This window comes from Notamacropus eugenii, chromosome 2 (assembly GCF_028372415.1).
Source record: "Notamacropus eugenii isolate mMacEug1 chromosome 2, mMacEug1.pri_v2, whole genome shotgun sequence".
NCBI lineage: Eukaryota > Metazoa > Chordata > Mammalia > Diprotodontia > Macropodidae > Notamacropus > Notamacropus eugenii.
In genome coordinates this window covers 82013199-82036837 of record NC_092873.1, presented here as the reverse complement: position 1 = coordinate 82036837, position 23639 = coordinate 82013199, and the positions used below count along the sequence as shown (strand labels likewise).

General features: G+C 35.3%; 1 protein-coding gene across 1 annotated transcript; it reads right to left on the bottom strand.

The window, feature by feature from the left end:
* Window positions 1-15439: 15439 nt before the first annotated feature.
* LOC140523587 (putative olfactory receptor 2B3) lies at window positions 15440-16381 on the bottom strand. Its single transcript, XM_072638396.1, has one exon. The coding sequence runs from the start codon at window positions 16379-16381 to the stop codon at window positions 15440-15442; it is 942 nt and encodes a 313-aa protein (XP_072494497.1).
* Window positions 16382-23639: the final 7258 nt, after the last annotated feature.

The window sequence follows — 23639 nt, the reverse complement described above, 5'->3', positions numbered from 1 at the left end:
TACAAATATTATTTTTCCCTGTAGGAATGTAAAAAATTCCACTTTAGTAAGTCCCTTAAGATTTCTCTTTCCTGTTTACCTTTTCAGGCTTCTCTTGATTCTTGTGTTTGAAAGTCAAATTTTCTATTCAGTGATGGGTTTTTCATCTAGAATGTTTGAAAGTTCTCTATTTCACTGAATGACCAATTTTCCCCTTAGGTATTATGCTCAGTTTTGCTTGGTAGGTGATTCTTGGTTTTGATCATTGTTCTTTTGACTTCTGGAATATCATATACCAAGCCCTTCGATTCCTTAATGTAGATGTTCTACATCTCGTGTTATCCTGATTGTATTTCCACAATACTCGAATTGTTCCTTTCTAGTTTCTTGCAATATTTTCGCTTTGGCCTGGGAACTCTCGAATTTGGCTACAATATTCCTAGCTGTTTCTCTTTTCGAGCTCTTTAAATAGGTGATTGGTGGATTCTTTCAATATTTATTTCACCCTCTGATTGTAGAATATCAGGACAATTTTCCTTGATAATTTCATGAAAGATGATATTTGGGCTCTTTTTTTGATAATGGCTTCCATATAGTCCCATAATTTTAAAATTGTCCCTCCTGGATCTATTTTCCAGGTCAGTTGTTTTTCCAATGGGATATTTCACATAGTCTTCTATTTTTTCATTCTTTTGGTTTTGTTTTGTAATTTCCTGATTTATCATAATGTCTTTAGCTTCCATCTGCTCCATCCTAATTTTTAAAGCACTATTTTCTTCAGTGAGCTTTTGAACCTCCTTTTCCATTTGGCTAATTCTGCTTTTTACAGCATTCTTCTCCTCATTTGATTTTTGGACCTCTTTTGCCCATCAAGTTAGCCTATTTTTAAAGGTGTTATTTTCTTCGGCATTTTTTGGGTCTCCTTTAACAAGCTGTTGATTTGCTTTCCTTGATTTTCTTGCACTGTTTTGATTTCTCTTCTCAATTCTTCTTCCACCTCTCTTACCTTATTTTCAAAATCCTTTTTAAGCTCTTTCATGGCCTGAGACCAACGCATATTTATTATAGAGGTTTTCAATGCAGAAACCTTGAGTTTTAGACCTTTCTCTGATGGTATGCATTCTTCTTCCTCGTCTTAAAGGATGGGAGAAAGTACCTGTTCAACAAGTAAGTAACCTTCTATAGTCATTTTTTCCCTTTTTTGGGCATTTTCCCATCCCGTTACATGACTTTTGAGTATTTCACCAAGAGGAGTGTATACCCTGGGAACCTGTAAGTTCTCACTTCCTCCAAAGTGACACAATCCAGGAAGAGGAGTTTACTCCTTTCCTGGTATGGGCTGTGGTCTGGGAAGTACCTCAAACTTTTCTGTTCAGAATCTGCTAATAGAATTCCCTCTTCAGAGGCTCCAGTGGCTCTACCACACCACTCAGCACTCCTCACCCCAGGGCTGCCACTTAGGGGAGAGATCCAGATCAGCTGCTCAATTACCCCAGGGTCTTTAAGTTCTGGCCTCCAAAAATGGACTCTTTCTCTGCAGTTGTTGCTCCTGGCAGGGCCACACTACTTTCCTTACTCCTGCAGGTGATAGAGCCTTCTCATTGACCTTTGACGTTGTCTTTGGATTGTGTGGCTTCAGAAATCTGTGAATCATGGATAGTACCTGGGATTCCGCACCTCAGTCTGCTCTGGTGCTGTCCATGCCATGCCACCCAGTATGATTTAAAAGAAATAAGAAAAATCTTTTTCAATGGAGGAGAAAAGGGGGGAGGTAAGAGGGGAAAAGTGAAGTTTACTCTCTTCACATATAGCTTAAGGAGAGACTAACATGTTCATTCAATTTGATATGAAAATCTTGCACTACAGAAAAGTAGGGGAGAAAGGGACAAGTGGGGTGAATGGGATGATAGAAGAGAAGGCAAATGGGAAAAGGGAGTAAGTAGAAGTAAACATTTTTGGGAACGGACAAGGTCAAATTAGAAAATGGAATAAATGGGGGACAGAGTAGGATGGAGGGATAAATAGTCTTACACAACATGAATATCATGGAAGTTTTTTGCAAAACGACACATACACACCCTATGTTGAATTACTTGCCTTCTCAGTGGGGATAGGTGGGGAGGGAGGAAAGGAAAGAAGTTAGAATTCAAGGTATTAGAAACCAATGTTAAGAACTGTTATTGCATATAACTGGGAAATAAGAAATACAGGTAATGGGGTATAGAAATCTAACTTGCCCTACAAAAAAGGGAAGAATATGGGGATAAGGGAAGGGTGGGGTGTGATAGAAGGAAGGGCACATTGAGGGAAGGGGTAATCAGAATTCGAGGTGTTATTGAGTGGTGAGAGGGGAAAGAAGGGGAGAAAATTGGAACTCAAAATTTTGTGGAAATGAATGTAGAAATCTTAAAATAAATAAATATAACTGCAAAAATATGTAGGCAATATATGTGTAGTTTTGCAAACGACTTCCATGATAGTTATGTTGTGTAAGACTAAATATATTTCCCTCTATCCTATCCTGCCCCCATTTCTTCTATTCTCTCTTTTAACCTTGTCCCTCCCCAAGAGTATTTACTTCTAACTGGACCCTACTTCCATTTGCCATCCCTTCCTTCTTCTCCCCCTCCCTTTCTGCTTATCCCCTTCTCCCTTACTTTTCTATAGGTTTTCCTACCAAGTTGAGTGTGCATGTTATTCCTTCCTTGAGCCAAATGTGATGAAAGTAAGCTTCACTTTATCCCTCACACCTTCTCCCTTCCCCCTCTATTGAATAAGCATTTTCTTTTCTCTTTTATGAGAGATAATTTGCCGCATTCCATTTCTCCCTTTCTCCTCCCAATATATTACTCTCTCACCCCTCAATTTTATTTTTTTATATATGATCCCTTCCTATTCCATTATATTGTGCTCTCTGTCTATATATATATATATATATATATATATATATATATATATATATATATATATATATATATATATATATATATATGCATATATATACACATATGTGTGTGTGTGTGTGCGCGTGTGTGTATAAAATGTGTGTATAAAATCCCTCCAACTGCCCAAATACTGAGAAAAGTCTCAAGGGTTAGAAATATTATCTTTCCATGTAAGAATGTCATTATTTCAACTTTAGAAAGTCCTTTATGATTTTTCTTTCCTGTTTACCTTTTCATGCTACTCTTGATTTTCATGTTTGAAAGTCAAATTTTCTATTCAGTTCTGGTCTTTTCATCAAGAATGCTGGAAAGTCCCCTATATCATTGAATGACCACTTTTTCCTCTGAAATGTTATACTCAGTTTTGTTGGGTAAGCGATTCTTGGTTTTAATCCCAGTTCCTTTGACTTCCAGAATATCATATTTCAAGCCCTTTGAACCCTTAATGCAGAAACTACCAGATCGTGTGTCATCCTGATTGTATTTCTACAATACTAGAATTGTTTCTGTCTGATTGTTTACAATATTTTCTCCTTGACCTGAGAACGCTGGAACTTGGCTACAATATTCCTAGGAGTTTCTCTTTTTGCATCTCCTTCAGTAGGTGATCAGTGGATTTTTTCAATACTTATTTTACCCTCTAGTTCTAGAATCTCAGGGCAGTTTTCCTTGACAATTTCATGAAGATGATGTCTAGGCTCTTTTTTTGATCGTGGCTTTCAGGCATTCCCATAATTTTTAAATTGTTTCTCCTGGATCTGTTTTATAGGTCAGTTGTTTTTCCAATGAGATATTTCACATTGCCTTGTATTTTCTTTCAGTCTTTTGGTTTTGTTTCATAATTTATTTGTTTCTCATAAAGTCATCTCATAAAGTGCCCATTGATCTGCTCTATTCTCATTTTTAAAGAAGTATTTTCTTCAGGGAGTTTTTGGACCTCGATTTCCATTTGGTTAATTCTGCTTTTGAAAGTATTCTTCTCCTCATTGGTTTTTTGGACCTCCTTTACCAATTGAGTTAGCCTATTTTTAAAGGTGTCATTTTCTTCAGCATTTTTTTAGATCTTCTTTAGCAAGCTGTTGAACTGCTGTTCATGATTTTCTTGCATTGCTCTCATTTCTTTTTCCAATTTTTCCTCCACCTCTCTTACTTGATTTTCAAAATCTTTTTTGAGCTCTTCCATGACCTGAGACCATTGCATATTTATTTTGGAGGCCTCTGATAGTAAGCATTGTTCTTCCTCATACAAAAGGATGGAAGGAAGTACCTGTTCATCAAGAAAGTAATTTTCTACAGTCTTGTTTTTTTTCCCTTTTTTGGACATTTTCCCAGCCAGTTACTTGACTTTTGAGTCCTTTGTCAAGAGGAGGGTATACTATGAGGACCTGTAAGTTCTCAGTTCCTCCAAGGCGGCACAATCAAGGGAGAGGGGATTACTCCCTGGCCTGGCTCCTGGCTGAGATACAGATCACCTGTTCAATTCCCCCTGGGGCTTTAGGTGGGGCAGGACTGCCACTTAGGGCTGAGGTTTAGATCATCTGCTCTGTTCCCCTGGGCCTTTAGGCTGAGAGCTCCACAAAGGGACGCTGCTACTGCAGCTGCTGCCACTACCGCCACCTGGGACTGGGGCCAGGGGGCGACCTTGCTTCCCTCCAGCCCTTAGAACAAGCCCTCTTACTGACCTCTGAAGTTCTATTTGTTGCCTGTGGTTTGATGGATCCAGGACCCTCCCCTGCTGCTGGGAACCTCACCCCTGAGGCATGCTCTGATGCTGCTCTCCTAGGAGCCATGCAGTGAAGGCCAGGGTGTGCTCCACCCCCTTCTGGTGCTAGTGATCTTTCCCGTCAGTCCTCCAGGCCACCCTGGGCTGGAAATCTCTTTCACTTTGTCGTTGTGTGGCTTCTACTGCCCTAGAATTTGCTAAGAGTCATTTTTACAGGTATTTTATGGTCTGTGGGGTAAGCACTAATGTACGTGTGTCTTTCTACTCCTCCATCTTGGCTCTGACTTCTCAATATTTATTTTATAAGGAAAATTACACCTTGAAGAATTGGCCAAGTGGTTAAAAAAGAAACACCAAAAGGCAACACCAAGAAGAACCCCTTCAAGCTCATGGAAGAAAATAATTCCTTAAAAATTCGAATTAAGTAAGTGAAAGTAAATGATACCACGTGATATCAAGAAACAATGAAACAAAATCAAAAGAATGAAAAGCAGAAGAAAATATGAAATATCTCATTGGAAAAACAAATGACTTGGAAAATAGATTAGGGAGAGGTAATTAAAGAATTATTGGACTACCTGAAAGCCATGATCAAAAAGAAAGCTTGGATATCATGTTTCAAAAAATTGTGAAAGAAAAGTGACCTGATATCCTAGAACCACAAGGTAAAATAAAAATTGAAAGAACCTATCAATCATCTCCTGAAAAAGATCACAAAAATGAAAACTTTCAGGAGTATTCTAGCCAAATTCCAGAGTTTCCAGGACAGGGAGAAAATATTGCAAAGAGTCAGAAAGAAACAGTTCAAATACTATAGAACCACAATCAGGATCACACAAGATTCAACAGCTTGAATGTTAAATGATCAAAGGATTTGGAATACGATATTGCAGAAGGCAAAGCAGCTAAAGTGAGCAAGAATCACTTATCCAGCAAAATTGAGCATAATATTTCAGGGGTAAATGTATATCCACTTAAATAAACAAACAAAAAAACAAATAAATGAATGAATGAGTGAGTGAGTGAGAGAGTGAATAAATAAATAAATAAATGATGATTTTTTTTTGAAGCATTCCAGATGAGAAGCCAGAGCTTAATAGAAAATTTGGCATTCAAAAAGAAGACTCAAGAGAAGCATCAAAAGGTAAACAGGCAAAGGAAATCATAAGGGATTTAATATAGGTAAACTGTTTTCATTGCCATTTGGGAAAATGTAACTCACAAGAATTTTTTCATTTTTAAGGTCCTTACAAGGAGTATAAATAGACACAGGGCATAGGTACAAGCTAACTATGAGAAATAATAAAAAATATAGAGTGAGAAAGAGGCATGCATTGGGAGAGAAAGAATTTGGAAAATTATCTCACATAATAGAGGTGAGTAAGGATAAGATTTTACAGCTGAGGGGGAATTGGGAGAGTGGATGTTACTTGAACTTCACTCTCATTGGAATGGGTTCTAAAAGGGAATAACATACACACTCACTTGAGTAAAGAAATATATCTTACCAACAGGTAATTAGTAGAGAAAGGAGATCAAAGAAGGTGATATAATGGAAGGCAGATTAAAGGAAGTAGCTGTCAATAGCAAAACAGAGTTTTCATGAGGGCAAGATAAAAAAGAGACAGAGAATAATGAAAGGGGGGATAAGCTGTAGGGAAATACACAGGAATCATAATTGTTTATGTGAATAGGATGAATTCACTCACCAAATGGAAGCATATAGCACAGTGGATTAGAAATCAGTATCCTGCAATACATTGTTTACAGAAAAACACACACTTGAATAGAAAGACACGGAATAAAACACAAGAGTCTGGAGTGAATCTATTATGTTCTGGTTGTGGTAAAAAAAAAGTGCAGAAGTAGCACTCATGATCTCATACAAAAGAAAAATAGATCTAATGAAAAGAGATGATCAAGAAAATTAAAAAAAACACCTAGATGCTGCTTTTATGAAATAATAAATATAAAATAGATAAACCGTCAGTTAAATTCATTTAAAAAAGAAAGGAGACCACATTATCAGTATCAAAAATTGAAAGGATGAATGCACTACCAAAGAGGAGAAAATTCAAGAAATTACTAGTTGTTATACCTAGTTATATAACAATAACTCTGATAAATCAAGTGAAATTGATGAATATTTACAAAGTGTAAATTGCTCAGATTAAGAGAAGAGGAAATATACTACTTAAATAATCCTATCTTAGGAAAAGAAGTTGATCAATCCATCAATGAGTTCAGGTGGATTCTACCACACCTTTAAAGAATAATTTTTGCCAATACTATATAAACTATTTAGAAAACATGGTCCTCATAAACCTGAACCAGAAAGAGCAAAAGCAGAGAAAGGTGACTCTATAGCAATTTCCCTAATAAATACTGATGCAAAATTTTTAAATAAAATCCTAGCAAGGAGAATGCAGGAATATAGCATAAATATCATAGACTAAAACCAGGTGGAATATAAATCACAAATGCAGGGGGGAATCAAGATGGCAGAGCAGAAGGATTCACTTCTGGAAGCTCTGCCCCCACAGTAAGTAAAATACCTGTAAAAATGACTCTAAGCAAATTCTAGAGCAGCAGAAGCCAGAAAACGATGGAGTAAAAGAGATTTCCAGCCCAAGGAAGCCTGAGAGTCCAACAGGAAAGGTCTATAACACAGGGCGTGGAGCACAATCCACAGAGCCCAGTACAGCCTTGGCCACTCTGCAGCAGGGAGAGGACAGGAGCAGGTTTCAAGGTGCCATCAGCAGCAGCTGTGGGTCCCAGATTCCTTGACCCACATATGTCAAAGGCAGTTTCGAAGGTCAGTGAGAAAGTTCTTTCAACTCTGTGAAAAGGGAGCAGGGTCCTCTTGTCCAAGCCCAGCCTCAGGTGGCTCCAGGCAGTGGTCGCTTTCATTGTTGGAGCCTTGGCCTAAAGATCCTGGAGGAATTGAGGTGCTGATGTGGATCTCATCCCTGAGTGGTTGCCCTGGGCTGAGGAGGAGGAGCGCTGGCTGTCATGGTGGAGCTGGTGGAGGATCTGGAGATGGAATTCTACTGGCAGATCCTGGGCAAAAAAAGTGCTTGTAGTTCTCCCACATCAGAGTGCAGGTCAGGAGAGAAGTAAACTCCTCTACCTTGATTGTGTCACATTGAAGAACTGAGAACTTACAGGTCCCCGAGTATGTTCTCCTCTTGACAAAGAACTCCCAAGTCAAGTAACTGGCTGGGAAAATGCCCCCAAAAGGGAAAAAGAATAAGACAACAGAAGGTTAATTTCTTGGTGAGCAGGTATTTTCTTCCATCCTTTCAGATGAGGAAGAACAATACATACCATCAGAGATGTAAAAGTCAAGGTTTCTGCATTCAAAGCCTCAAACATAAATAAAAGAATTAGCCAAATGGAAAAGGAGGCTCAAAAACTCACTGAAGAAAATAGTCCTTTAAAAATTAGAATGGAGCAGATGGAAGCTGATGACTTTATGAGAAACCAAGAAATTACAAAACAAAAACAAACCAATGAAAAAAAAACGGAAAGAGCTTAGACATCCTCTTTCATGAAATTATCAAAGAAAACTTCCCTGATATTCTGGAACCAGAGGGTAAAATAAATATTAAAATAACTCACCAATCACCTCCTGAAAGAGATCAGAAAAGAAAAACTCCTAGGAATATTGTAGTCAAATTCCAGAGTTTCCAGGTCAAGAAGAAAATATTGAAAGCAACCAGAAAGAAACAAATTGAGTATTGTGGAAATACAATCAGGATAACACAGGATCTGGCAGCTTCTACCCAAAGGGATCGAAAGGCTTGGAATGTGATATTTCAGAGAAGCATGAAAAGGTAAACAGGAAAGAGAAATCATAAAGGACTTACCAAAGTTGAACTGTTTACATCCCTACATGGAAAGATAATATCTGTAACTCTTGAAACTTTTCTCAGTATTTGGGTAGTTGGAGGGATTATACAGCACAGAGTGAGTTGAATAGGAATAGATGGTATCTTTAAAAATTAAGGAGTGAGAGAGGAATATAATGGGAGGGGAAAGGGAGAAATGGATTGGGGCAAATTATCTCTCATAGAAAAGGCAAGATTTTTTTTTTTAAATGGAAGGGAGAAGGAGGAGATTACAGGGAAAAAAGTGAAGCTTACTCTTATCACATTTGGCTTAAGGAGGGAATAGCATGCATATATGTAACTTATATTGAATTGCTTGCCTTCTCAGTGGAGATGAGTGGGGCAGAAGGAAGGGAGAGAAATTGGAACTCAAAGTTTTAGGAACAAATGTTGAGAATTGTTTTTGCATGTCACTGGGAAATAAGAAATACAGGTAATTGGGTATAGAAATCTATCTTATTCTACAAAAATAGAGAGAAGCTGGGGATAAGGGAATGGAGGGATATGATAGAAGGGAGGGTAGATTGGGGAAAGGGATAATCAGAATGTAGCGTGTTTTGTGGTGGGGGAAGGGGAGAGTTGGGGAGAAAATTCGAAACTCAAAATCTTGTGGAAATGAATGTTGAAAACTACAAATAGAATAGGCTAACTCAACTCGAAAAAATGGTCCAAAAAGCCAATGAGGAGAGGAAGGCTTAAAAAGCAGAATTAGTCAAATGGAAAAGGATGTTCAAAAGCTCACTGAACAAAATAGTTCTTTAAAAATGAGAGTGAAGTTCAGGGAAGCCAATGACTATAAGAAAATTAAGAAGTTACAATACAAAACCAAAGAATGAAAAAATAGAAGATAATGTGAAATATCTCATTGAAAAAACAACTGACATGAAAAATAGAACTACAAATAAATAAACAAATTGTAAAAGATATTTTTTCATGCACAGAAACTGTTATGGCATGTTTATGGTAACGAAAACACAGATAACCTAGGTCATAATTTCAATTATCACTTGTTAACTCTCTTATCTCATTGTATTTACCACCTATTCAATCAAGAAAATTTCTTTCTCATAATATGGCTAAATATATTTGGAAATCATAAGTTTGAGGGATGCAGAAACCCTGTTAGGATTGTTCTAAAACATATTTAAGTCTGGTCATTCTTGTATTAGACAATCAGAACTTTTGATTCCATGCAGCGTGTATCTGCTAGCATTAAGGGAATAAAAATTGTGAATGGAAAAAAATTAAAAATAAAAAAAAGTAAATTTCAAAAAAAAAAAAAGCAAAAATTGAAAGAAAAATTGGAATCCAACTGACTCCAATTAAAGCTAGGCCAGGAGAAAGATGGTTGCTTGTCAAAGGCATATTTAACATCCAATATTATGAATGATTTTATGATGAAGTATTAAAGCTTGTGTGCCAAAATCATTTTAAATTAATTCCAAACCTTTTAAAACAAGTGAATGTAACAAGAGAGAATACTTCATATCAAATTTTAAAAGGTAAAAAGAAAACTAACCAACAAAGTAATAAAATCTGAAATACTAAACTCATCTTTTATAAAATTTAATGTATGAAAATCATAATAATAAATGGTAAAGCAATATTCAATAAGTAGATTTTATTTTACATTCAAATTACATACTACTGTAGCATAGGCCAGAATGTGTAAAGTACGAGTCAGATTGCTAATTCCAGTAAAAATAGAATGGAAGAAGCAAAATTTATGGAGAGAAAGATTATTAGAACAAAGTCAAAAGACTTAAAAATTAGAGAAGTACAAACATTATCTACTTAAAAAAAAAAAAAAAACTTTACCTGGAAAACAGACCATATAAATAATTCTGCTTGCTTTCTTCATCTCTGTCTCTCTCTCTCATCCCTTTCTCTCCATATATATTTATATATACACATGCATATTACAAAAATTAGGAATTAGAAAAAAATTATTTTCCTCATATATAAAAAATCCATTTTAGATTATCAGCAAAAATAGTCAACCTCAAATGTGCAAGCATAGAGACTACATTATGCTTAATAGCCCCACAGGTAATGAAATAAAAACAATACATAATATTTATGACTCAAATGTAATAACATCTAAATACTTAAAAGAAAAGCCAATATAATTTCAAGGAGCAATCAACAACAAAAATTTAATAGCTGGAAACTTCACTATGCTTCTTTTACATTTAGATAAATTCAATAAAAATAATCAAAAATAATTGAAGAGTTCAAATAGTATTTTTGAAAAAAAATTGATATGCTAGATATCTGGATATTCTGAATAGGAATAAAAATGAAAACAAATATTACTCAGATTTTCATGGCACCCATACAGAATTTGACTATTTGCTATCCTATAGCAAAAACCAAATAAACAGTTGAGGAAAAGCTGAAGTACTAAACATACCCCTTACTGAATACAATGCATCAAAAAGAATGATAAAGAGTTTTTAAAGAAGGAATTCAAACTTAAATCTAAGAGGAGGGTGTTGAACTTTATAAATTAATTGTGAAAGAAGTGGGATGGGAAGCAGATGGATTTTCAATTAAATTCTATCAAATATTTAAAGAACAATTAACTCCAGTATTACATAAATTCTTTATTAAAAATTATGAATACACCCTACCAAACTTATAGCAGATAACTATGAGACTTATTTCTAAATAGGAAAAGAGTAAGAAAAGAAAATAAAAGATTATGTTCCAAAATCTCTAATTAATATTGATGTAAAAATAATCGCATTAAATGTTAGAAAAGAAGCTATAGCAATATCTTTAACAGATTACATACTATTTGTACTAGGAATACATTTTTGTTGTCGTTCAGTCTTTTCAGTCATTTCTGACTCTTTGTAACCCCATTTGAAGTTTGCTTGACAAAGATATTGGACTGGTTTGTTATTTCCGTCTCCAGCTCTTTTTACACAAGAGCAACTGAGGCAAACAGGGATAGGTGACTTGCCCTGGGTCACACAACTAGTGAGTGTTTAAGGCCAGATTTGAACTCCAGAAGATTTCCTCCTGACTCCAGGTTCAGTTCTCTATCCTCCATGCCACTTACCTAATCTAGTTCAATATTAAAAATATATGTATAATATTAATCTAATAACAAAAATAACACAAATCACTACATTGTGTCACAAGATCACAAAAAAAGATTTCAACAAAACCCAACACTCATAATTTTTTTTGAAAAAATTATAAGGCATAGGAATAAACAAATCTTTCCTTAATACATCACTCAATATCTAGCTACATGCAAGAGCTCACACTAACTATAAAAACATGAGAGAAGTTTCCACTAAAATTAGGGGTAAAAACCAATATCTTATCATGAGCATTATTTATATAACTTTTGAAATGCAAGTGATTGCCCTAAGAATAAGCAAAGAAATTGAAGGAATAAGTGCAAATTTTAAAAGGAAACTCAGAATGTCATTTAAAAATATGTGATGACTTTAAAGAAACCTAGATTTTCAGTTTTAAAAACTGAAAAATTTCATGACCTCAGTAATAATAATAGTTAGCATTTAAATACTAGTATTTAGACAATGCTTTACAAATACCTTATTTTGTCCTCACAAGAACCTGGGAAGTAGGTGCTATTAATATTCCCATATTATAGATGAGGAAACTGAGGCTTAGAGAAGGTAAATGACTTGCCTAAATCATATAACTAGTGTCTGAAGCTGGATTTGAAGTCATATCTACCTAACTACTTTATAAATAATAATATAATATATAATAAATATATTATAATATATTTATATATATGTATAATATATAAAAATAATATAATAAATAATAATATAAATTATAAACAATAATAATAAAAATGAATAAATCAGTAAGTAAATAAAACATTTATTAAATACCAAATATATGCCACTGACTATGAAAAGCACTGGAAATGCAAAGAAAAAAATGTGTATACAAAAGTAAAATGGTGAGAAGTCATAATGTTTTCTCTGTATTACCAAACAAATCAAACAGAAAAAAAGATTTCCTTCAAAATAAATGGGAATTTATAATGTATCAGGGAATATAGTTTAAAAAGCACAGAAATTGTATTACTTTAATTAATAATATAAAACTCATTTCATATAAAAAAAGAAAAACTGAAATTATTGGAGATCTATCATTGTTTATGGTTAGGCCATGCTCATATGATAAAGACGGCTACTACTTAAATTAACCTATAGGTTTAGTGTCATGGTAAACAAGCTACAAATGGTCTACAATATATAACTATGCCAACTAATAATAAAATCAGAAAATCAAAAGGTCAAGAAACTCAAGGGAAATAATACAAAGAAGTATGAAGTAAAGAAACCTAGTAGAAACATCTCAAACTATACTTAAAGCGGTACTGATGATTACTAATGATCAGAAACAGGAAAAAAAGTTGATCAAAAACTCCTAGAATAAGTAGGAAACGATTTCAAAAAATTGTTTTTTTGTCAATATCTCACACCATATTCCATAATAAGTTCTGAAAACAATTAACAAATATGAATGACAATATCATATAGAGATCAGAAAATAAGGGCATAACTTTTTACAACAGATAGAGGATAGCTTTTAACCAAAAAGGAACAGAAAAGATCATAAAAGAATGAATTAACAATTTTGATTTCACCAAATTGGAAAATTTTGCACAAGTTCATTTTTGTTCAAATAATGATAGCCAGCTTATATATATATATATATATATATATATATATATATATATATATATATATATATATATATATATATATATATATATATATATATATCACTTTGCAAAACACATTACAAGGATTACCTCATTTTTTCTCAATTAACTCCAAGAGCTAAATACTCCCCATTATATAGATGAGAAAATTAAGACAGGTGATAGTTAAAAATAGGTGATGTTTATGAGATTTGCCCATGCTCACATACCAGTCTGACTATAGATTCATGTTTTCTTTATGCAAATATAGCACTCTAGCCACTGTGCAATAAAATTCCCTTCAAGGTAACTTCTTTTGTCCATGAAGATTGAGTAATCTTCCGGAATTGAGCTGATCATTGAAATTTTCTATTGTAGGTAACTCTTTAAGACTGTAAGGACCATTTTGCTCCTTTCTTTGGTAAGTGGAGTTTATTTAATTGGAGTTGACTGACCTCAATGAATCCAGATATCAATTCCAGAGTTGTTGGGGGGAAGAAGAAGAAGGAGGAGGAGAAGAAGAAGAAGAAGAAGAAGAAGAAGAAGAAGAAGAAGAAGAAGAAGAAGAAGAAGAAGAAGAAGAAGGAGGAGGAGGAGGAGGAGGAGGAGGAGGAGGAGGAGGAGGAGGAGGAGGAGGAGGAGGAGGGAGATAGGAGAGAGGGAAGGAAGTGAAATAGGAGCAGAAGGAAAAAGAGAGGGAGGGAGGAAAGAAGGAAGGAAGGAAGGAAAGAAGGGTTTGAATTTGACTTGGATTTAGATGATGCTTATGGAACTAAAGAACAAGGAACAATCTGAAATATTATATATATATATATATATATATATATATATATATATATATATATATATATATATATATATATATATATATATATATATACACACACACACATATGTTGCTTCCTATATTTGATTGCACCCTGGGCTTAACCTGGATCTTACTCTCTTCTATAGTCTTTCTTCTGGTATTCTCATGTATTTCCATGGGTTCAACTCTAGCCTCTATGAAAAGGATTCTAACGTATAGATCTAGCATTAATCTCTCTCCTGACCTCCAGTTTCACAGTTCCAAATGCTTATTTTTTCCAAAGCTACGTCAAATTCTCCATGTCAAAAATCGAATCCTAAACATACCCCTCTTTCTACTTTCCCTAGTTCTGTAGAGGACAGTATCATTTTTGCATTCATCCAGTTTCACAGTCTAGGAGTTATTCTGAATTCTTTATTCTCACTCAATTCCCATATCTTATCTATTGTGAAATCCTGAAGATTTTGTCTCCCAGCATAGTTCACGTTTGTTCCTTTATCTTCACTTATGATACACACAGTAATTTGGACCCTCACTTAAGCTATTGTCCTTCTGATTGACTTCTTTGTATCTAGTCTCTCTTGCACAATCCTTCCTCAACATATTGATATTGAAACAGAGATAGAAAGACTCAAAAATCTTCAATAGTTCCCTCTGATCTCCAGCATAAACTACAAACTCCTTGCTTGACACTTAACATCTTTTGCATTCTGGTTCCAACCTGCTTTTCCAGGATTATTGCATAGTATTCTCCTTCTCACATACATTCTTTTCTACCTACACTGTCCTATTCCCTATATAAAACTGTCTGTTTCCCATTTCTATGCCTTTCCTCAGGTTGTCTCTTAAACTGAGAATGTTTTTCTTCACTTAATCCTTAGTTTCTTTTTCAAATCTCACCTCAAGTGATACATGAAATGGAAGAACTTTTCTCATTCTCCTAGTTTTTACTCCATTTCCCCCCTTATGCAATCATTTCAAATTGATTTTGCCTATATTTTCTATTTACTTATCTGTATAAATATTGCTTTCCTAGAGTAAGAATATAAATTCCTTGAGGTCAGAAGCTGTAATATTTTTGTCTTTATATTCTTAGTGCCTAATAGAATATTTGACACAAAAAAGGAGCTTAATAAATAACTATTGATTTAAATAAATGGAATAAAAATTCAACTTGTAACCTCAAGGAAGGAAGGAAATTTTATAATGGTTTATTAAGTGAACCTTTGTAGAGCTCTATAGGATCTTGAATAGAAGAAAAACATGGAGCCATTGGGTGAAAAATGCTCCTATGTCAAAAGCATTGGAGGATTGAAAGACAAAGAAACCAGTCCAGGAATTGCAAATTCTTTGAGATCTGAACAAGAAATGCCCACCTCTAGAGTATATTCCTCACATTTCATTCAAAAATATTCTTTTTATGAGGTCCTTGAAGGCCTCCTTCGTATCCTTGTTTCTTAGGGTATAGATGAGGGGATTCAACATAGGTGTGATGATTCCATAAAATAGGGAAACTATCTTCCCCCAAATCTCAGAAGTGGATGAAGGTGGTAGGAAATACATGTAGATGGCTGCCCCATAGAAGAGCACCACCACCACTAGGTGGGATCCACATGTTCCAAATGCCTTCCTCCTCCCTTCAACTGATCGCATCCTTAATACTGCTTGGGCAATGAAGCCATAAGAAATGAGGATCAGTGACAAGGGGATAAGTAAGATGAGGACAGAAAAGAATAACAGTTCAGACTCATTGGCTGTTATGTCAACACATGACAACTTGAGAAGGGCAGGTACCTCACAAAAGAAGTGGTCCACTTTGTAGCGGCCACATCGTGGCATGAGAAGAGTCCAGGTGGACTGCAGCACAGAGTTACTGAAACCACTGAGCCAGCATGCAGCTGCCAGCTTGAGACATAACAGCTGGTGCATGATTACTTGATAATGGAGAGGTCGACAAACAGCCACAAATCGATCAAAGGACATGATAGCCAGCAAAAGACACTCAGTTGCACCTAAGGCTAAAAATATGATAAGTTGTGCAACACAACCACCGTAGCTAATTGTCTTCACTCTACTACAAATATTTATCAACATTTGGGGAACTGTGCTGGTAGTATAGCAAAGGTCTAAGAATGATAGATTGGTGAGAAAGAAATACATGGGTGTGTGGAGTTTGGGGTCTAAATGGGACACAAGAATGATGGCAACATTGCCAAAGATGGTCAATGTATAGGAGACCAGCAAGATTCCGAAGAGGGGCAGCTCCAACCAAGGCCAGTTTGAGAAACCTAGTAGAATGAATTCCTTTGGGAAAGTTTCATTTGCCCAATCCATAGTGGAAGGATCATTTCTTAGCCACCTGTAAAACATGAAAGTAGGCAGGCAATACATGTTATTGTTTTATAGAGAAATGGACTGAATTAGACTGAATAACTCACTAACATATGGGAGGCAAACACTTTAATTTGAGAAGTGGTGTGTGATCATTAACTGATTTCTAAAGAGCCAGTCTCAGAGTTAGGAAAACCATAGTTCATGCCCTGACTACAATACATGATAATGACTGTTTTGCTCTGGGGAAGTCACTTAGACTCTTGGAATTCCATACCATTCTCTAAGACTCTAACTTGCTGAAAAGTTGCTCAGTTGTAGTAGTAGAAAAAATTTCCTTACCCTACACCACTGAAATCAAAGATTTTGAAGAAAATAGTTTTTAATAAAGTAAATCTTTTTTTAGTGCATGTTAAAATAATTTTTTCTTAAATGAATTCCTATATCATTTTACTTTTCTCTATACAAATTACTGATGATAATTAAGTAAGTCCTTCCTTCAATAACCTTCTATACTGTCTTTAGGCTTATTATTATGAACACTAAGTAATAAATCTTACCTTCTCTTTCCCCCTTATGGTTTCAACTTTCTGACACATGAAATTGGCAAGGTGAAATTATCTTATGATTTACTTAATGTAGAGAGAGAGCCAATAGATGCCAGAATCAATGAAGACCCTCATTACTATATCTTCTTATCTCTGTGCCAGTTTTTAAACCTATATTAGGAAAGTGCCATTCACAATCTCAATACATATATGTTTCACAATGACACAATTCAATTCAATAACCAACAAACTCTTTGGAAAATGCACAATTGCCTTTTTGGCAAGGGTATACATATCATAACTTAGCTTTTTCATGCTAATTAATGGTCATCATTATTGGGATAAAAAGCATATAAATTTGACTATGTCACCCTGCCCCCCACTCAAAGACAAATGAATGAGGCATTGTTAAGCACTAACTTTTTGCAATGCACTGTTTTAAATACTGGGGATACACATAGAAAAATAAGACAATCCCTGCTCTCCAGGAGCTCACATTCTATTTGGGGAGACACGTATAGAAAATTTCACCTGTAAGTCAGGTAGAAATATTCCACAGCCCTTAGGGTACTTTTTAAGTGATATAATAAAATCATATGACTTTCTGATGTTGAAGCATTTGACACAGCTGGAAAAATTAGTGTTTCAAATGCCCTTGGATTCAGTGTTCAGAGCTGTCTCCATTGGAATTTAAAGGGGAGATGACAGTGATGTTGGTGGTGGTTCGACCGGACTAATGCTCATTGTCTCTTCTCTCTGTCTCTGTCTCTGTCTCTGTCTCTGTCTCTCTGTCTCTGTCTCTGTCTCTGTCTCTCTCTCTCTCTCTCTCTCTCTCTCTCTCTCTCTCTCTCTCTCTCTCTCTCTTTCTCTCTCTCTCTCTCTCCCCCTCTCTCTTTATCTGCCCCCTTGATGCTTCAGTAAGACTACTTTGAATGCCTTGTGATGAGCAGTTGATTGGCTATTTGTGGGAATGACCAGCATCAGCCAAATTCTACAGTAATTGTTTCCTCAAAGCAAGGCTATGATGGCTGAGCAAGAAACTGGACCAATAGCCTGGAGGTTCGAGGTGGGGTGCGAATTGCCACCTCTAGAGTTTCTGTACTTATCTGCTCATTGGTGCCAATTAATTAATAGCTGTTGCTGGTGAAGAGAAACATGGTCTTTTCTCACAATTATTTCTCCCCACCAGGCAATTAGATGACTAAGTGCCAGTAGTCAGAAATACGTGAATTCAAATTCAGCCTCAGACATTTACTAGCTATGTAACTCTCGAATAAGTCACTTAATTGGTATCTGCCTCAGGTTTCCCAGCTATAAAATGAGTACCATAATAGCACTTTCCTTCAAAGAATTTTTGTGAGTTTGTCTATACATGTATTTGTGCATATGTATGTATGTATACACACACACACACACACACACACACACACACACACACACACACATATATATATATATATATATATATATATATATATATATATATATATATATATATAAAATACATTTTAGGTACAAGACTAATAATATGATATTTCAAGAAATCATAATTTAAAACTCTCCAGATCTAAAAGAACCAGAGGAGAAAGTGATTATAGAAATAATCCAACTACTTCTTTAAAGAAATCTTAAAGGAAAAAGTCTCCAGAACACCATAACCCAAATCCAGTGTTCTTGCATCAAAGAAAATATAATGCAGTTCAAGTAGCAAGGGATCACAATTAGAATCACAAAAAGCCTAGAAACTTCTAACAAAGTAGGGATGTGGAATATTATATTCCAAAAGACAAATTAGAAAGACTTAGAATTATGATAGATAATTGATTAGATTTATTACAATCAGTATTAATCAATTTGATATGATTCCATAAAAGCAGTGATTATAAAATCTCTTTGTTAGGCCCCAGAGCTGTGAACTGCACATTTGTTAAGTTCACTTTCTTAATCATAGAAAGCTTACTAGAAGTCCTCCACCCTTCTTTTTCCTTTCTATGGTGACCAAGTCCAGCATAGCAGAGGTGACTCAATTTCATAGAAAGTTTCCCAACTATTTTTGTTACCCCTCCATCCCTTGTCACCCTTCTATTGATTAACATGGAGAGATGGCCATGAGTGTTTAACTAATGAGTGACCCTGGTTGCCATCCTGTGGCCTACTTTTCTGGTGGTCCATCAGCCTTTATAGATGCTTTATATCAATTTATGATACCAGTGCATGAGTATGCCTACCGGTTTGGTAGGACCGCCTTAAACTTGAAAATAGATCCATCAAGGTCTATTCATTTGCCTGTTTGTCAACCAGTGGGATTCTATATTTTGTGTAGATCCTTGTGGATGGTCAAGGACAAGGACTCTCAATCAATGATATTTTGTATTTTTAGTTTGCTTCATCTGTATTGGCTAGTTATCAAGCACAAACTAAGGCCTTAGAGGAAGGGATCATCCCAGATCATGATGAAAATCTGAGGCCACTTCGTTAGAGGGGGATCAGAGTTTTGCCTGTTTCTTTTACTGTAGGCTGGTCAATTATGGACCCCACAGAATGAACAATAACTTATCTTGCACTCCGGTGCATTACTACCCTACAATGCATTGGGGAAGGGTGTTTAGTAGGGTTTAAAAGGGTATTTAATAGAATAAAGTATTTTCCAGCATTTTTGATGAAAAGACTAGAACTGAGTAGGAGCTCTGAAATACAAGCATGAGATTCCAAAGAATCTTAGGAAAGGAAATTTGTCTTAGCAGTTGGAAGGACCTGTATGATGATGTAGTTTTAAGGTTCTTATAAAGTGACAAGGAACTAGTTGTCTCTTCAGAAATGTAATGTATTCAAAGGAAATTGAGGAAATTAAATAGGACAAAGGATGTGGAGTAGACTGATTCTGCCGTGAAGATTTAAAGAAGGAAATGAGAAGGTTGCTGTAGAAATGCAACAAATTAGATAGGGGAAATAAGTGGAGGGAGTTAATGAGAATAAGACTTGAAGGGGTGATAAGTGTAAGCCAATCAAAGTTCCTACTCTTAACAGAAAGGGGGGAAAGGGAAAGGGAGGGAAGGGAACAATCTCAATTCCCAATTTCAATATTCAGTTAGGGTTTCTAAGCTCTGCATTTAACTTGATAGGTAACTCAGTCATTCATCTATTCTCTCCCTTTCCTATCATAACCCATGAATTCTCCTCCATATCTCTACCCTCTTCCTCTTTCCACCTTAACACACCTCCCTCCACATTAAGACTTTTTACTCTCCAAAGTCACTGACACACAAATGGAACAAATCACCATAACTAGTTGTCTTTCCATGTTCCACTCCTGAGCTCAGCATTGCCATAGTGGTATCTCCATGCCACCCTCCCCTACAAAAGGAAATATGGAATCAAATAAGTATTTATTGAGCATCCACTATTAAGTTGGGAACTATGATGAATTATGCTACATACTTTGCAAATATCATCCTCACAACACTTCTAAGAGATAGATATCACCCCAATTTTACAGTTGAGAAAACTAAAGCAAAAAGAGATTAAGTGACTTGCTTAGAGTTAAGCGACTCTTAAGTGACTAAGGGCTAGTTTTGGACTCTAGTCTTCATGATTCCAGGTACAGGGCTCTATCTTGATGAAGCTAGTATGGACTAATAAAGAGTTGAAACAGGGTGAAACTTGAGCTAAAATTTTGCCTATGACTTTGGTTGTATGAGCATCATTAAATCACTTAAGTTCTCTCCCTTCTATAAAGTTGAGACTTTAGTATCTACTTCAGAGGGTTATTGTGAACAGCAGTTGAAAAGATTTGTGTCAAGAACTTTGTAAAATACTAAGTATCAGTCAATATTTTTCCCCTTCCTCCAAGTCACATGAATGGCAGGCTTTAATCAAAACAATTGATTTCTTACATCGAATTAGACTGAATAGCCAAGTCTATTTATTGAGGCTTTTAAATAGCCCTAAAGAATCATAGAAACTTTTCATACCCTTGTAGGATCAAGGCAACAACTGCAACTCCTTTTACCCCCCATAATTCGGAAAGTACTGTACTGCTCAAAGGAGAAATTATGAACTGCATACAAAACATGTTTTAAAAGTGCCCTGCCTAGTGATAGAATCAAACACAAGTTTGATTATGCCCCGCTGAACAAAAAAAAAAAAAAAACAGTCTCTGAGAATTTAAAGCAGTGTAAGCTGTACTCTGAGTCAGGAAGTTCTAAATTCAAATTCTACCTCAGATGATGCTTAATTGTATGGCACAGGGTAAGCTAGTAAATGTCTCCTCATCTCAGTTTCCTTTCAGAATGGAGATAAGCAATAGCTATAGGAAGTACTTTTTCAGATTTATTGACAGGTTCAAATAAAATAGTGTATTAAAATGCGACGTAAATGTCAGGCATTGCACTTATTATTGACTTGTTGACACAAAAGGCAGACAGAAAGGCAGAAGCTACTGAGAATTCAAATCACAGTCTTCTAACGTCACATGCAGCACACTCTCCAGAGCACTTGGATTGCTGAAATCAGAGTCAGGGATCTAGATTAGACAGACCATCTTCAAAGATTCAGCCAGATTTTTTTTTTGTTTGTTTTGATGTTCTACAGAGAATTCAGCTTACCTCTATTCCAAGCATAAAGCAGGTTTTGGGGGGATAGTTTGAATGGAAACTTGCTCACAGGTAGAGAAGAGATTTGATGATATTTCAATGTCTTTGACAATTGTGCCTTTATTTAATATCATTATCTTCCTTTTTCTCAGATCCCCACTCAGAGACATGCCATGAGGACTGACTCAACAAGAGCTGTGAAGTAAAGTTTGAGGAAATGGTCTAAAAATAAAGTTGTGCAATGTCAAAGTGTCATCCCCTTGGGCACCAACAAGGGATGACTTGCAATGGGCTCGTCGAACTGGATTTCTGGAATGTAAGGACAGGACTTTTATGACTGTTAATTTCCCACACAGATGTGGGGAAGCAATTTAGTTTGTTTACTTCAATAAGGCCCCAGAGACCCAACTGTTGAGAATTATGTAATTGGATTTGATGTGCAAAGGGAAGAGATGCTGAGAGAAACCTTTTGTAGAAAGATTTCCTGTTATTTTTTTCTCTCTTGCTCAGTGTTGACTTTCCAATAGGAACTGATACTCCGTTGCTGAGATGTCATTAATGTGATGGCCTCTTTTCAAAAGCAAGAGAAATGATGGTTGGGATGGAGAATAGACCTGATGAAGAGAAAGACATATGCATAGAGACAGAAAGGACAGAAAGACAGAGACAGAATAAAGGAAGAAAATTTGAGATTAACATTAATGTCAAAGCATTAGCATTTACAGGTGGAAAAAAGAACCTAAAAAATTATCTAATCTAATCCCGCATTGTAAAATAGAGAAAACTGAAGTTTAGTGATATGTAACTTGCACAGTCATACAGATAGTAAAAGGTGGGATTTAAAATTAGACTATGGTTTCTGAATAAATGCTCCTTTCATTGCACCATTTTACTTCCTAGTAATTCAGGTAAAGGAAACCTGGATTATTTTTGTTGATGCTTTTTGAAAACACTTCAAAGTACAACAATAAGACTATTGAAGCTACACAAACAAGGAAACTATTTTTTTTCTTGTGGAGAGGGGCAGTTTTTCAACCCCAGGCAGCTTCCTGAAAGAATAACACTAATTTATATCAACAATAGCTTGTGAGCTCATAATACAAATTTAAAAATGGCGGTTTCATTACAACTCTTGTCAGAGAAATGTGTCATGTCTGCCCTGCTTTATTCTCCATGACATTAATGGTATATTTTTATTTTTGTTTTGCCTTTGATCATTGATCTTAGTTCTGGATCTCCTTTTATTCCTCTAATAATCTAGTTAGGTTTGATCTCAAGCTTGATTGTTAGTAATCATGAGTATCCCTAGCTGACCTGATATTCTTCCTCCATTATTTTCCTCATTCATTCATGATATAAGTCTTTTCTCTTTCATAGTACGTTGACTTGTTCTCAACCCTCTATATTACAATCCTATATTATCCTATGGCATAGAAAAAATGAAATGTAAATTGGGACACCTTTCTTCATATTGGCAATCATTCAGACATAGAGTACAAAGCTGAGCTCTGTAAGCCAATCTAAGCTATACAAACTATAGGTTAACATGATGTGTATTCGAAACTATGGCTACAATGTATATTCATATAATTACAGGGTCATTTTTTTTCTGTATTTTATTTCACATATGCCAAGTAGAAGAATTTCTAGTGTTATTTAATTACTTTTAAAGCATATTCCAGTTTACTTTCATAATCAATCAATTCTCAGTCCACTATTCTCTATTAACAGTATATTGGTGGGCCAATGCTCCATAGCCACTAAAACATTGACTCTTTCCAATTTCTCCCATTTTTTGTCAACAATTATGAATGAGAAATGAAAGTGCAGGATAGTTTTAATTAGCATTTCCATTACTGTGAGTAATTTGGGGAAATATTCTATTATTTTTAAAGATAATCTTTTTCCAGACAAATACTTCAGTGTAATCCTTTACTATTCAGTCTGGGAACCAATTTTTAAAGATAAGAGCTTTTCTGAAAAATCAACTCAATTCAATTAGACTTTGCAAGGGTTTGTTATTTTTTTGTGCATTTTTAGGGTAATTTTTTAATGAAGAAATTCATTTTATTGTCCTGTTTCTTCCCCCCGCTGGGAACATAAAATGTGAAAAATTATATC